This window comes from Thermobia domestica, chromosome 10 (genome assembly GCF_964235325.1).
Source record: "Thermobia domestica chromosome 10, izTheDome1.hap1.1, whole genome shotgun sequence".
Lineage (NCBI taxonomy): Eukaryota > Metazoa > Arthropoda > Insecta > Zygentoma > Lepismatidae > Thermobia > Thermobia domestica.
In genome coordinates, this window is record NC_137463.1 from 120,862,727 (window position 1) to 120,879,905 (window position 17,179).

At 36.3% G+C, this 17,179-nt stretch overlaps 1 protein-coding gene across 1 annotated transcript in view; it reads left to right on the plus strand.

The window, feature by feature from the left end:
* The window catches only part of rept (RuvB-like helicase 2 rept), a 53,459-nt gene that overhangs the window by 9,095 nt on the left and 27,185 nt on the right, over positions 1 to 17,179 (plus strand). Inside the window, exons 2-5 of the mRNA XM_081728515.1 lie at positions 6,958 to 7,071; positions 7,754 to 7,874; positions 12,480 to 12,630; positions 16,665 to 16,827. Coding sequence (XP_081584641.1) covers positions 6,958 to 7,071; positions 7,754 to 7,874; positions 12,480 to 12,630; positions 16,665 to 16,827 — 549 coding nt within the window. The remainder of the gene's footprint in view (positions 1 to 6,957; positions 7,072 to 7,753; positions 7,875 to 12,479; positions 12,631 to 16,664; positions 16,828 to 17,179) is intronic.

The following is a 17,179-nucleotide window of genomic DNA, read 5'->3' on the forward strand; positions in this document are numbered from 1 at the left end:
CTGGTAATGATCTCTTGCTATACATGTATTTTAGGCCAATTTTAAAATAAGCGTATACTGAGATACATGATTGAAGAAAGTAATTATAATCATATTAAGGTTATCATTTCAGTCCAAGTTTTAAAGTATATTTTTGGAGGTTTTTTTTTATGTGAGTTTTGCCGAAAAAAAAAACTCTAGGGATTTTTGGGCAGAGAAAAATTATCGTAATGGGGACAACTAGCCTCGTTGCTGACGTCCCAAGTAAATCCCATTCAATCAATCAAAAGGAAAGCTCTATCAACTTTGCTTTTAACATATCATATTCATATTCACCTGTGAATCTTTCAGTATTATTATGTTGTGCAATGAATATTTTGTGCAAGACACGAAGGACCATCACACGGTGGCGAAGCATTTATCTTCCCATAGACTGATTAGTCATTTCATCTTCTTGTATTTCTTTTCTTCTTCTTCTTTTATTGTTATTGTTATTACTGACTTTGGCCACCCAATGTGCTAGAATATTTTATTTAAGACATTACATACATGGCCGCCTGACTTGAGCAAAGATAGACAGCAAACTCTAATACGCAAGTCAATGGATGGTAATCCCTTTCTTGGCCACCAACACACTTTACTCTCAGTTGGTTGGCAACTGACAGCACTTATAGCGTTTTGCCCGACTGCTGGAGGACGTGCACTCACATTCCAAGCCGGCAGAATATTGGAACTTGCTTCCGACCTTCTTCCAGAAATTATCCAGCTTTTTAAAGAGGAACGAACCCGAGAATGCATAGTAGTTGATAAGGTTTTTGCTACTGATGCAAAACATCGCGGCAGGGAAAGAATTCCAACCCCGTTCCGTTTGCAACCATATTCGCAACTTATCGAAGTCTCTTGATCCAGACACATGACGTCTCGATCCAAACCTTGTTTACTGAATGCAGGGTTCCTACTGGTCAGTGAAATCAGGGAAAAAGACTGGAAATCAGGGAAATTTTATAAAATATATTTTTTCTAATTAATTGTGCACCAATTTCAGCTTAGCCAACCATTAATTATCACAGTATGGAACGTTGCTCATATTTTTATGGGTGGTAAGTGGAATGTACGTATGAGCAATTGATTATGATTTGTCTCTATAGAATAAATGTTCTCATATATAAATATTCATCGTTAATTATTCCTCATTTATATGTCAACGTCATCCGACACCTGTCATGAAAGTCAGGGAAATAGATTTCTCCAGATCAGTAGGAACCCTGGAAGTGAGAATATAGAACAAAAATTCCCATTCACTACCTCGTGCATCTCACAACCAAAGTCTCCGCGCGTTGTTCGTAGCAGGGCTCTAAAACTCACGCCATGTCCCCCAGTATTGTCACCTACCGTATATTTCAGTTATAAAGTTAAGTCAACACTTGAATCGTCATCTAAGCAACCTTGTTCTTTCTCAAATGAAACTGAAATCTCCATCAGTTCGTCTTTCAATTCCACTGTTGTCCTAGTGTGCCGGCTTAGGAAGCGGAGTTTTGGAGACTAATTTCACAGATATAGCAAACATATTGAGCTTACACTTTTCTTCTATCTATCTCTGGATACTATTCAATCAAGTTTAGATTAGGGCCGAGAAGAACACTAAATTTTCGTAGCACCAGTACTACCAATACAGAAGATTATAATGTTCCCTTCATAGCTTAAGAATTCAGTTCTGTTTGAGTGAGTGAGTCATCCAATACTACTTTAACAACTACTACTTTAAGTTATCGCAGCTTCTAAATTACATCTGGTTGGGAAATATATTCCCACCTCGGTGGCGTGAGGCTCTGGTACTTCCAGTCTTGATACCAGAGAAAAGCGCAACAAGAGCCACGAGCTTGAGATCCATTGCTCTTAACGAGTTGTATTTGTAAGCTTTTTTTAGCGTGTGGTGAACAAGCGTCTCATTGGGTATTGGGAAACAAACTCTGTTGAGCATGTGTCAGTGTGGCTTTTGCTCCTTACGATCCACTGCTGACAATCCTTCTAACCTCGAAAGGTAGATTCAAGATACTTTCCATCATGAGCACTTTGTTGCTATATTTTTCAATTTGGAAGAGGCTTATGACACAACTTCGCGGTACAGAAATGTAAAGCAGCTATATGACTAGGATCTTCGTAGCCACATGGCGCCATTTGTAAAGAAGTTCCTTTATAAATGTAGCCCAAGGTGTACGTAAGTGCTAGTCTCTCAGAGCGATTTCTGCAGGACTGTGTTCCCGAAGATTGTGTTCACAGGTCACATTGTTTACTGTCGCCGTCAACAGTATTGTGTTTTAGATCCAAAGTCCTGTGCTTTGTCTACAATATGTTGACGGTCTTGTTAGTTATTGCCTCTCCAAAACTTTCGCAGTATTACTCACTAACTTCAATTATTATTAAATCACCTTATTCGCTGGTTTAATAAAACAGGCTTTCGATTTTCTGCCCAAAAAACCTCAAATATGTGCACTTGTGCCGCCAATAAACCTGCCTTTTTGATCTGGCCTTGTATCATGGTGGCATTCGTTGATGTAATCTGACTTTTTATTGTCGCTTATCATGGACACCACACATTCGTAATCTTAAGTAGTCTTTCCTCCGAGCTCTAAATTTGCTTCATGTACTTTTCCACCGCACCTGGAGTGTTGATCCTATTATTCCTTTGCGTTTATATTGTAGTTTAATCCGGTCCAAGTTAGACTATAGTTGTATTATGTGCTCGTACCTCTCTACTGAAGAAACTTCACACTTCATCGCCTGGGCGTTCAGCTAGCTACTTGTGTATTCTGTACAAGTCCTGTTATTAACCTTTCGCAGAAGCAAAGTCCTGTTATATTATGCAGAAGCAAACGAATCATCGTTAGTCTATCCTCTTAAGAGAATTAGCAGAACGTATACAGCCCATATGAGTCATATTTATTACTACTACTGTACTTTGTGTTGCTTGGTGGTCAAATTTATGACCGATATGTAGCACATCCTCGAGCTACACACCCATTGTACATTTATACAAATGAGAGTCTCAATGCAGATAGACGAATTTGTATGGCTCCACTAGGTTCAATCTTTCATTGCTGTCACACACTAAACAACACATAAGTAACCAGGAATTCTAGCAAAAGTTAGAGCGTTGCTAGAGCAGTACTCGATTTTAATGTGTCTCATGCGAACGGTTAGAACAATTCGAAATGTAGTCTCATGGTGTGTGTTCAGTGTGCACTGCTGAAATAACAGCAGTGAAGTTTGCTCTGGATCATGCGCTTAAGCTTTCGGTGTATCGCATGCTTATTTACACTCACTGAAAAATCGTTATTATAAGCCTGGAGAATGTCTTTACTAAACATCCCTTAGTGCAAGACTTCCTTAGGAGATGCCAATAGCTAAAGCAACAGAACTGTGTCGTCGTTTTGTGCTGGAAGTGTGGATACGTCAGCGTTCGAAGCCAAGAACACCGCATTGTGAAGTGTTGAACTGGAGCAGTCTTTCCCGTGTTCGGGTCTCTGTAGCTCTTTTGTCCAGCGGATGCGTTCTCGTTGGCAAGCGAATTGCATCCAGGGCAATGAAAATAAGCTCCACTTTGTGAAACCTATTTTGGGCAATTAACAGATGTCGCGTACTAGTCATCGAGATGAAGTAATCCCGGTTCGATTGCGTATCAGACATTCCCATTTCACACATTAGTACCTAGTGTGTGGCGTTGACCATCCTATTGTAAGATTGTATCGTCCCACTGAGTATTCGGTATATTATGAATGTTAAGAATACTAAGACTTCAGAGGTCTCTCAAAAAATCTGAATGAAATTTTGGGTGATGATACATATTTAGTAAAAGTATTCTTACTTTTATTATTCTTTAGCCTTTTCCGTGACTTTGTTTCTTAAATTTGCTCTGTTCGTGTTTAACTTTTACATACGGCAGTCCGTGTTTTAGCAGTTGTTTTAATCGTAACAGGGACAAGTAGCCTCGATACTGACATCCCATTAAACCCTCAATCAATCAGTGTTTTGCCTTGAAACACTTCATCTGCACAGTTATAATGAAATTTATCATCTGACTATAAAGTCGTAAGTAAAATAAACGTTATTACCACATAAGGAAAGGGTTTTATTGCAGCCATTATCATTAGCATCCATGTATTGATTCATGGATTGGAATGATTGAGAGAAACATTGATTCAACTAAAGTGTCTCATTTTATCTCAAGCGTTTAAGAACTTCCTCTTAAACTTTCATTTTTATTGTTATTTCTATAGAATAACTTTATCTTACTTAATTACATTTTCCACTTATAAATATACTCCTTCTGTCTGAAAATACCATATACGGTTAGAATTTATTTTTGTCTGAAATTATAGTGTACATTTACAGATACAATACGTAAGACTTATTGAGTTTATCTCAAGTGATGTGGAACATAGCTTTTTCAGGGTCTCCTGTCAACACACTAAAGTAGCTGGTAACCGTCCTTCACAACGAAACTAGCCCTTATTTATATGAGGAATCGTACGGATATTTCCTCTTTCAACCAACATAGTTGCTTCCGTACAGGTATGCAATGTCAGAAAAACAAAATCAACTGTCTCTGTCTAATTCGTTAAAGTCATTTTCAACACATTCGATCAGTTCGTCAACTGTATGTGGTGAAGCCTTATGCTGTGAAGATTGTATGGAATTGAGAAAGCGAAGACTCAAAACATTTAAATCGGGACTATTTGCTGGTTGTGATTTAAACTGAATATACCAGCTATCTTTTGAACCATTAGCTAGAAATTCGTAACCGTCGTTACAATTATGAGCTTTTGATTATGTGTCGTACACATGTTGGTATTTGCTTATGACTTACTGGAAATATAAACTTACTTGATTGCCAGAATTAAGTTCTCAAGTCATTTTTCTACATTCTGCTGACTTTTTTTTTTTATTATTATTTTTTTATTTCTCGAGTTTCGCTTAGCCGATTCTTGATAAACAGAGGGCAATATCTAAATTATTCCATCAAGAAAATGTTTTAAATATTGATGAGAAGTGGTCATGTGACAGCTAGCCATAAACATCAGTTTGGTTATGAAACGTTTGCTTTTGCAAGTTTGATGTTGTTTTTCTTCCTCTAGCATAATATAATAAAACTCTTAACTTGTTTTGATCTGTTAGCAATAGAACATAATGCTTCGTTTTCTTTCCTCGCTTAAAAATGTCAGTGACAGATTACCAGGGTTGGCAAAAACCATAGTTTTTATTGGAAAAAAAAACAGGTTTTGTTTAAAACAGGTTTTTTGGGTTTAAATAATTTGCTCTATGTACTTATATCATATATGGACAGAAACAAGTTTGTTTCGCCTTGGTGTTATTGTGCAACAACCGGGTTATGCTGGAAGGAGTCACATAAGCTTAAAGCGGAATTCAAACCGCTTCTCAGCTTACATCCAAGAGGAATTGTCCTCCATTTGAACTCGAAACCGGGACTAATTGGCCAGAAATGCGATACGTTTCTACTGACTCACTCACGAAGGACTTCTGATAAAAAGACGTTGTACTAATCTTTACATACTTGTTAATATAATTGTCAGGAGTCATTTCAGAAGGGCAAAAAGATAAACAATTGCACAAGTGAAACCATTATACAGGATTACATATGGACAATTTGAAAATACTGCAGAGTACAGAACTAATTTAGTCCAAGTTAGTTCACTACGACTTTTATTAGTCCAAGTTAAAGAAATACAACGACTTAATTTGCATATCAGTAAGAAGAGTGAATAAAGATACGAGAGTCCACTTTGGCTCTGACCCATTTATACATAAATAGATACAGAAGATACTTCTGATTTCATTAAATGCCTCTCGTGGGGTTTGTATGACCCCCAAAAGAAAGTACTGCATTTCAATGTATTTTATCAATAGTAAACATTATTAAAACGAAGCATTATTTAGAAATTCTTTGATTGCAATTGCATAACAAACTATAAAAAAATTCACAAAAGAAACTTCCTTAACTTCAGACTGATTCCTGCTTTTTTTTTTTTTTTTATATATATATATATCAATACAAATTTTATCTTCGTCGTACTGTTTTTTGTCAAATTCTAGACACAGTCAAACATGTTAATCGAAAGTTAGCTATAACACCATACTTTAGCTTCTGACCTTTCAATAGCAACAATTTTTGCACTATACTCAGCAGTTTGTTGCTTATGAAATTTTGTACTCAGGACGGAAATAACACTAAAAGTATTCAATTACTTTTACAACTTCACACCGTCGAGATCTGCCGATCACATGTCTTCACTCTCTGCTGTGCACAGATATCACGCTGTTTTGGATGACGTTTCAGGGACAGAATAATTTTCCCTTTCCATACACACAAGCAAACCCACCCTCTCCTTTGTAGCAGTGGCGGGTCCTGGCTTAGAACTTTGCAATCACACCTCACAACGTTGTAGACAGTTTTGAACCGATAAAATCAAACACGAGCCAATTATGTCTCAGTTGTTTGACTAGCGTATAAATTTACAAATAAGGACACTTGATTATAATTTTTTATTTATGCCTCATTAATCTTTACAACTTTTTCAAAGGTATACCGCATTTTCGGATGGACAAAGTATATTTTCATTCGAAAAAATGTAATAATAAAGGAAGTACTTTTATTGAGCAAACATAATTGTAAAGCTTAACATTATAAATGTAAGATCATTATTAAACTACTAAACCGTACTTCGTTTTTATGTAGGCATTCTTCGTAATTTAGCGGTTTTTTTTTTTTCTTTAGTTAACACTTGGAGCTCAGTCGAACTACCTTTCACGTGTTCTGCGGCTTTACTGTGACTGAATGCACAATGCAATTTACAATACTCAAACACGGAATCTGTTCTAAGCTGGGGGACCCCTGATCTAGACGATTACAGCCAGTTAAAATATCTGTATATTATCATATGTTTCTATCTTTTTTCGTAGGCCGTTGCAGCAGCAAAGGTTCAAGAAATTCGAGAAATAACACGAATTGAGCGAATTGGAGCCCATTCGCATATTAGAGGACTTGGATTAGATGACTGTCTTGAGCCCAGACCTGTAAGTAGAAGCAAGTGTTTATAATATGAAAGTATGCCCTTATTTCTAAATGAAATAATTCGGAAAAGTAATACTTTAATCTTACTATGTTTTATATCGTGCATGAAATATTGGTTGTTATTATCCGAGTAACTGAAGGTAATTTTTGATGAATTAAGATGAAGAAACTGTTGTAATGAAGGAAAGTAGATTACTAAAATGGTAGGAAACTAAGATGTGCTACTGAAATCTTAGCAGTATGCTAAACAGTAGCAGTGAACCACACCTACTGCCAGAAACAAATATCTTTTTGTGGTATCACTCTTAATTGAAGATGCTTGGACTCGAGAAAAAAATCGCAAGAAATAAAAATTTAACTTTTTCCCCGTGTTTAGATTCCGTGAGAAGTTTTGTCCATTTTAGAACTTAAAATATTGTTTCATTTCACTGCTTCTGTTATAAAATGAAAACACAGTTAAATACAGTATTCTTGAGTTTATTATTATTATTTATTTATTTTAATTGCGAAATCGTGAACTCGGTTGAGTTTTTGAATTAATAATGCCTAGTTTAGTGGCGTAACACTGCTGAGTTCAACAGCAGACAGAAACGTAAGATACAGAAGTGGAATGCATAATAGAGAATTGCAGGTTTTCAGAAATAAGACCAAGCTAAAATATTTTATTCTGTTCTTTTATTTCAGGTTTCGCAGGGCATGGTGGGGCAGCTTACTGCCCGCCGTGCTGCAGGTGTTGTGTTGGAAATGATTAAGGAAGGGAAAATAGCCGGTAGAGCGATTCTTTTAGCAGGGCAACCAGGAACGGGTACGTGTAGATTGTTTTACTTTGCGCTTCATATTTGCTTCTCAAACGTAGGATATATATATATACTGTAATACTTCGGAGCGGCTACTGTAATAATTCATTGAATTATCACCCTTTTTCTTTTGAGAGAAATAAGTTTTTTAATCTTCCTGCAAAGAATGTTTTTGTTTAATGATTGAAAGAAAACTGTATATAGTGTTCTGATAAGAATGTTGGTGATATATACAGAGTAGAAATTATAAGCGTTATTTTGGAATTTCATAAAAATTCGTTAGAAATAACGAAGTTATTGATGAAAATTTTCGTAACTACTTATTTTTTCATCTTTTGTTAACATTCATCAAAAGTAAGCAAGATCTTTCTCCTCCCGAATTGTTGTCTGCGGGTTGCCATTCGGGAACGTTGTTCTGCGCATGTCTTCCCCTCTTTCTCAGCATTCGAGGAAGACTGCTGACAGCTGCTACGATGCTTCTTAGTTTCTAAAACCCGCAGACGATACAAAATCTTCAATCAGCGTTTGGGGCAAAACGAGTGATCAGGACGAAATAGAAATACTTGTTCAGAGCTATGTATAAGTGTAGAATGTGTTACGTCTTAAAGGTGAAAGTGTTGTTTAATGCTACCTTCAAAACTAATTGCGTTTTGTTAAGTTCACAGATTAATAAGTTCTTTTGCTTTGTGAAATTCAAGTGCTTAAAACCGGAGCTTTTATTCAACTGAATTTAATGGTGCTTTATGCTTTTCAAGTTAAAATGCTGATAAGTTCTTTGGTTAAATCAGAGTGCAATGAATGTGGCGTAAATTAACTGTGATAGAGGTCAAACTTTAAAGTGCGTGGGAGATCCGGGTTCAATTCCCGGCGGGAGCGTATGTGGTTCGGATTCCACGTTAAGCTGTAGGTTCACGTCTCATATAGCCTCGCTGCTGAAAGGGATGCGAAACTTAAAATTAAATCAAATCAAAGTTAAAAATGCTGGTGCAATAAAGTTGTAATTATTAAAAGTTAAGAAATAATATGTGCTAAAAAATAAATGGATTTCGTAGTTTGCAGAGCAATAATCTTACTTAATCAAAAAAGGTCATATGCGTATTCAGTTTATGGGCTTAAATCTAAAGGCAATACTATACTAATTCAAGCAAGTAGTTTCACTAATTGTGCATTTAATTGCTTTTGCTTGTTTCTAAAGGGGACATTAAACTGCAGTTTTTCTTTAATTGAGCATTTTGTAATGAAGTTAAGTAAGTCATTATGTAGTGATACTTTTAAACCCCTTTGGTATTCTTCAAGTTAACTGGGTGCTGAACTAAATAAGGTAACAAAAATTTTCAATAAACTGTAAAACCTCTCTAAAATTAACGCCAGTCGAGTACTGACCTTTTTGACTAAACCTAAACCCAAAGTTTAGTTTATAGGGGCGCGGTGGCTCAGTGGTAGAGCGTTCACCTCCGGTGCTTGGGGTCCCTGGTTCGATCCCAGCTCGCGCCGTGTTGACTTTGTGGTGGACAAACACCGTGCTCGTGGGTTTTCTCGGGGTTCTCCCGTTTTCTCCCATTTTCTTCATTCCACCATTTCACTCATCTCTCATTATCACCGTCTCCTTTAGCCTGACCAGCATAATCGTGGGACGTAAAACTTAAAGATTTCATTTTTTTCCCAAAGTTTAGTTGAGTTTTAAGAATGAATTCTTCTTTTGCTATAAAACAAGTGAAGAAAAGGAATTTAAAAGGATGCCGTTAAATAAAATTTTTGATTGAATGGTACAGTCGTTTTACATAAGTGACTTTATCTTAATACTAACAGTAACTTTCCTCGAGCACGAAAAATTGGAAAGACCTAGTCAATTAGAAGCAGAAGCCTTTTCCAGAGAAACGTCATATGGTAATGAATATTTTTTCTCTCATCGTATTTTGCCATTGGAATTTTGTAAGTTGAATGTTTTTTCTTAAGTAATTAGAGGGGCACGGTGCCTCAGTGGTGGAGCGCCTACCTCTGGTGCCTGGGGTCCCTGGTTCGATTCCCGGACAAGTAAGTTTGTGGTGCACATGATGTCCTTTGGTTTTCCCAGGGTACTTCAGTTTCCTCCCACGTTCTCATTTCACTAGTTATTTAATCATATTCACTTGCCTTAATCCTCTGTCCCCTTTAACTTAAAGATCATAATCGTGGGACGTTAAACTGAAAGATTTTATTTCTTAAGTAGTTAGAACAATTGTTGTTACTAATTGAATGAAATTCGGAAACTTAATAGTAACAATAAAATTTCTTAATAAAAGGAAGTGTAAATGGGTTAAATTGGTAATTGACCCTTGCGAATATTAGTTCAGAATTTGAAATTTGGAGAAGGACTTTGTCGTTTAAAGAAATATATCTGAAAATAATTGAGAAGTAAACTAGTCATTTAATGCTTTTGAAGTTTTGAATTACAAACAGAGCTACTAACTTAATTCTCAAGTAACTTGTTTCAAATACAAGGCGTTTTTTTTTTTTCTTTTCTTTCTTTCTTTCTTTTCTTTAAGTACCACTTTGAAATTCGGCTGGTATAGCACGTGTAATATCCCACGCATGCTCGCTTTGTACCTAGATCTGTTGGCAAACCATAGACACCATTACAGAAACATTCGATCATGTTTACGTTTGTAAGTGAGTTGTTAAAATGTCTCCGCCTATTGGGAAATTCGTATTCTTAGTGCTGAAGGCGTGAAAGCGGCCGAAATTCATCGCCAGATTAGTGAAGTGTATGAATAAAATAATATAAGCGATGGAATGATATGGATATAGGTTAGGGCTTTTAAAAATTGCCGCACGAATGTTCATGATGAGGAATGAAATGGGTGACTTCCTGTAATCACTGAAGACTTCGTGCAGAAAGTTGTCGAAAACATGAAAGAGAACAGACGCTGTACGAATTCGTCGTTATCTGATAAGTTTTCTTCAAGTTGCAAGAAGTGTTCTCTATGAAATTATGACTCAGCGCGTAAATTATCGAAAATTGTACTCACGCTGGGTATCAGAAATGTAGACTGAGGTGCACAAAACCAAATGTTTAGCCAGTGCGTTGACGGTGCTTGAACGGTGTGAGTACGATGATGATTTTTAAAGCAAAATTGTCACTATTCTATTCATTGTTCTGCCTTTATTATGACGTTATTTGGTTATGAAAATGGCGACCTGGAAGTGGAGTCTTCATCTTAGTGGGAACAGGATGAAGTCGTTTGAGGTCAGATCAGGATAATAGGGCGGGTGAGGCAATATTTCAAAGCTACATCTAACAGCTTCCACTGATGCTGCTTGGGATACATGAGTGGGTATATTGACTACAAGGGGGCTGATTTCTTTGGTAAGCATACTGCGCCGTTTTTGCTTAACAGCATCTAGTGGCTTCCTCAGAAGTGAGTAGTAGTGTGTGCCACTGATAGTACCACTCTTTCTGAAGATAGTCTGTAAGAATAACGCTACGACAGTCCCAAAAACCAAGAGCGTGTCCTTATCGGGAAACTTTTACACTTTTGAATTTTTGGGATGTATTTTCACCCGTTGCTCATGTCTTTCGTCTCAGGACCATACAGATGTATCCAACATTCATCCTTAGTTTTCAGACGAGAAAAAAAAAAAAAAAAAAACTCTTCGTCCTGTTCCAAAATATTCAGCAAATGATTCAATATGCAACTCAGTTTTAGTCTCTGAGGAGAAGTTAGAAAACGCAAAACCCAACGTACTGATACCTTAGACATGTGCAATTATTCACACATGACTTTCCACATCTATTGTGCTACATGATGTTATAGATGGTTCATTCATCCATCTTCCCGGATTAACTCTTCGATTTTTCCTCGCTGTGGCAGCGTTTTCGTGATTGATGAACGTCCAGGTAACTGTTTCTGAAAACTAGTAGCCTTGTAATACTTTCTAAAATTTTTCAAAATCAAATATTACACAATTGTATATATCATGAAATCATAGCAAATTAGAGGTATCAGCATTAGTATTTAGAAATGACGTAATATTATCGTAGAATTTTTATTTTATGATACTCCTTATAAAAAACAAGATTTGTTACTTTGAGAAATATATTGGCCCCAGGTCTTGGATTATCTGTAAGGGACATGTGACCTGTTCGGAAATTCGACTTCATGACAATGTCATAAGGTGGGCAATCACTATCATACACAAGCTTCATTTCATTATGAGTTTGCCGTGCACTGTAATCCTTCAAATGCAGGAACTCAATCTCGCTACAAGCTTCTATCTTCTCCATTTTGCACCTTACTGACAATTAGCGCTACCTGTGGAGAAAGTAGATGACATAGATGAATAATTTTCACTAAATCATACATGTAAAGTCTAATGTCTGCAGAAGGCAAGCTACATCAAAATGAAATAACTGCTGGAGAATAATTAAAGTTTTCCGATACCTCTCATAAAGAAGTATCATAATTTCTTTCATTAATTTAAAATTAATTGTGCAAAGTTCGTAGAGACTAATCTAAGAAATTTCTTATTTCTTTCGGTAATATATTTTTTCTAAACTCAAATTGTGTATTGTATAAAGGAATGTCAAACACATACGTACACAAATTTTATGTAAATTTTGTGTGTTTTCACAGGAAAAACCGCTATCGCTATGGGAATGGCTCAGGCTTTGGGACAAGATACCCCTTTTACAAGCATGGCAGGATCTGAAATTTATAGCCTTGAAATGGGTAAAACTGAAGCTCTTACTCAAGCAATTAGAAAATCTATTGGCGTAAGAATCAAGTAAGTAATTAAAGTATGTTTGTTAAGTTCAAGGTTAAAAATATTGTTTTATATGATTAATGAAATTACTGTAGGGGAACCCTTGTTCAAAATGGTGAAATTAATGTAGACAAATCATATATATGTGAGAAAGAAGTGATTACGTTGTAATTGATAATCGACTTTCAGTATATTGATATATTCGAATCAAATTACCAGTACTAAAGTCAGTCTAGCCGTAAACTTTAGTTTTATAAGTACCGATAAATCTGAAAAACACTCAACTGGATTCACCAATTCACCAATTGTGTAAATAGAATGACATTAGAAAAGGCAATGACCAACTAACTATCTTCCTTTTAAAAAACAAGCAAACTCATATCTGTTAGCATGTAACAGATGCTTCAAAGTAGTTATACGCAATTGCCTGTACCTCAAGTAGTTGTAATTAATTTGAATATATTTGTAAAACGTACTGAATGAACAATGTGTATCTGTTTTTGGCGTATTCCTCATAGGGGCACGGGGCTCAGTGCTAAACGCTCACCTCTGATGCCAAGGGTTCCTGGTCCCGTCCCAGGCTATTGAGTTTGTGTCCATGGGTTTTGTTGGAATTTCCTCGTTTCCTCCCACATTCCACCAATTCTTTCATAATCATTCGTTTTCACTGATCATCCGTCTCTTTTAGCATAAAAGGCATATTGTTGGGACGTTAAATTAGAAATTTCGTTCCCTTTCATTTAAAATTTCGTACATGTTTAAACACATCATATTTCAGAGTGTCAGTAGGAATTCTCGAACTCATCTGATTGGCGAGTTATTGGCAAAGGTGTGGTAAATAAGTTATAAGGATAGAATTGACAGAAAACTTAACGAAATGCAGAAGTAATTTAAATCTTTTACGTAATATGGTATCTTATATATAAAAGCTTATACGTCAATGTTGCCAGGTCAAAACTGTATATCTTCGTGAAGATTATTTAGAATATTTCTATTGTTGATTCTGTTTTAAAACTGATGTTGCGTCAGTCATATTTGTGAAGATAAATATCTTTATACAATCCTGTACAAATCTAACAAGGGAAGAGAGGGAGATTATATATTGAAGTGGAAGATGGCTTATACACCAATCGAAAGCACTAATGACGCCTATTACGAAATTCAAATAAAAATTTTCCGAATGCATATATTGTTTGTTATATGAATTTACAGGGTGTCCAGAAAATCCGTTTCCACTCCCAGAAATCGCAGACGGTGAACCAGATTCAAAACAGGAAAACATGTGTCTGATAATTTTAAAAGTACAACGTATCAAAGCAAAAAGTGTTGTCCTAGGGCCACCCGCAGGGTCCCAGGCGGGGTCCAACTCAAAAATTGCAAATGGTAAGGGGGTCTAGAAGCATATCGTTGGGAAACTTGTTGAAAAATGAAGGAAGATGGAACAAGCGTCGACTCTCTAGAATTACCCTGTGCAAAATGGCAATCGGTCAAAGGGTATGGCAACCTAATAATAATAATAATAATAATAAACGAAACGGTGAGACAGATGTCAAAACAGGAAAACACGTGTGTTATCATTTCAAAAGTACAGTGATTGAAAGTAAGAATATTTGTCCCAGGGTCCCAGATGGGGTCCTACTCAAAATTTTCAAATGGCAAGGGAGGTCAAGTAGCATATCGTTGGAAACCTGTTGGGAAATGAAAGAAGACGGAACAAGTCTTGACTGTCTAAAACTATATTGTGCAAAATGGTGTCCGGTCAAAATGTACATCCTCATTTCGATTCTCCAAGCACATTCGCTTTCCATTTAGCAATAGGTACTTGTCATTGTGACACGATTGCACGTATTCGCTGTTCCTGGTGCAAGAATTTTTTTTTTTTTTAATCTTTTATAGTTGATAATCCAGACAACGAGCATAAGCACCACTATTGTACATTATATTTTAACTAGTCAGTTCTATACTCAAATAAGTTAAAAGTTATTTCTTTTCTTTTCTTTATTTCTTAATTTTCATTTCTTTTCTTTCTTTCTTTATTTATTTATTTATTCAGATATTACTGGGCTTAAAGAGCCGAATCTCATAGTAGGGGCATTTTCTTTCTTTCCGTTGAAAAAGAATTGAAGTGAAAACAAACTAAAACCCGACCACAGAAAGAAGAACGAAAATGCAATATGCTTGCACAGTGTTATTGTAGAACGCCCACACTTGTTCCATCTGCTTTCATTTAACAACAGCTTTCAAACGACATCGTTCTTGAGCTCCCTTGCCATTTGGAAATTTTGAGTAGGACACCGTCTCAGACCCTATGGGGACCCTGGGACAAATATTTTTACTTTCAATCATTGTACTTGTGAAATGATTACACGTGTGTTTTCCTGTTTTGACATCTGTCTCACCGTTTCAGTTTTTTTTAGGTGGCCATAGACTTTACAGTGACGTTTTTGTTGACATTTTGACTGGTGGCCATTTTGCACAGGATAATTCTAGAGAGCCGAGACTTGTTCCGTCTTCTTTCGTTTCGTTTCCCAACAGGTTTCCAACGATATGCTACTTGATCCCCCTCATCATTTGTAATTTTTGAGTTGGACTCCTCCTGGGACCTTGCGGGTGGCCCTGGGACAACACTTTTTGCTTTGATACGTTGTACTTTTAAAATAAACAAACACGTGTTTTCCTGTTTTGGCATCTGGTTCACTGTTTGCGATTTCTAAGGATGTAAACGGATTTTCTGGACACCCTGTATATTAATATAACTCGCACAGTATATGCATTCGGAAAATTTTTAATACAATTTCGTAATAGACATCATTAGTGCTTTCGATTGGTGTAAAAGCCATCTTCCACTTCAATATATAATCTCCCTCTCTTCCCTTGTAAGACTATTGGAATTTGAAGTGCGAATTTTAATTATGTCTTATTATCATTACTATTATTAAGACCAAGACCCAAATCAAAGTAACTTCTTAATCCTTTTGTGCCCAGCTCGCACCGTGTGGACTTAATGGTGGACAAACACCGTGCTCGGGGGTTTTCTCGGGATTCTTCCGTTTCCTCCCAATTTCTTCATTCCACCATTTCATTCATTTCTCATCATCACCGTCTCCTTTCGCGTAACCGGCATATCCGTGGGACGTAAAACTTAAATATTTCATTTAATTTTTTTCAAACGTTTTACGATCATCAAACTCTTGAAAACATATACATACTTCAAATAATATCAGAACAGATAATAGGCCGACCGACTGACCTAACTCACATGAACTATTACAACTTAATCCAAATACTGTAAACAAAACTCCTTATTTTGATAACTTTGGATCATGTTAACACGTTTTATAAGTACTTCTTGCCCAATTCAATATTTTTACTCCCAGCAGCTACGACCTAAAGGAAAGAGTGTGTAAGACCGCAGTCAGACTAACAGTGATGTCTGCATACAATTTTGAACTGAATTAGCTCAATGGAAATACGGGAGGAACGAGTTAGTGGTACAGGAATACCTTGCATAATGCGGTTCTTATTACACATACTTAGTAATTAGCAATAGGTTTGCCGATTCAAATGTTGTTGTGATATGATTAAATTAACTGCAATGAAAGAATGGGCCACGATGGCTCAGTGAATGCGATCACCTCTGGTGCGAGCATAAACGGATCCAGGCTGGGAGATGAACCATCCTTCCCCTCCCCCTTCGCCCCTTAGCAGCATAGGCATTGGTATATACAATTGATACATATTTGACAACGTGTTTCCATACAACACAGCTCTTCCCTTGGTAAGTCCGTTCTGTTTTTATACTTTTTCTTCCTGTTTTTAACCTCCGTAACCAAGACTCCAGGGGAGAGTGAAAGCTTGAAAGCTTAAAGGAAATTCAGGAATTACAGACACCCGTAAGTAGAAAGAAAAATTAAATATAAGAAAAATAGCTGTTGCGAATCCAAATGCATGGCTTGTATTCACATATTACATTTTTATTATTGTAGGCCGAAAAAAAAATCATAGTTCGTATGTGTATCTATTGATTTTTGTTTTAATTTTTGTTATTTTATCAGGGAAGAAACAGAAATTATCGAAGGTGAAGTGGTAGAAATTCAGGTGGATAGACCTGCAACTGGTGTAGGCGCCAAAGTTGGCAAGTTAACGCTTAAAACAACGGAAATGGAAACAATATATGACTTAGGCACTAAAATGATAGAATCATTAACTAAAGAAAAGGTAAGGAATAGAGTTGATATAAAATAGTCTTTCTCTTTTTACCTCTAGCATTTAGAGTATTAGATATTTTTGTAATATGCCAGTTGTTATGATCTAAACCGTAAATTGTTCAAGAGATGAGGTATTCAAACAGGTGAACTTCGTTGTTTATATCGTCAGGGTCAGTGTACAGAGACGTAAGAGTCTGTAAAATATACATAGGAACTCGGCTTTGCATCTTATGCCTTTAATTGGCTGAGATAGATGCATGTATTTAGATGTTTAGACTGACCTCAGTCGTTATGTTTTGGCTGATTGGATCTTCAAGACAACATCAGCTTAAAGTTTAAAAACTTCTTAAGTAAAATAAAAT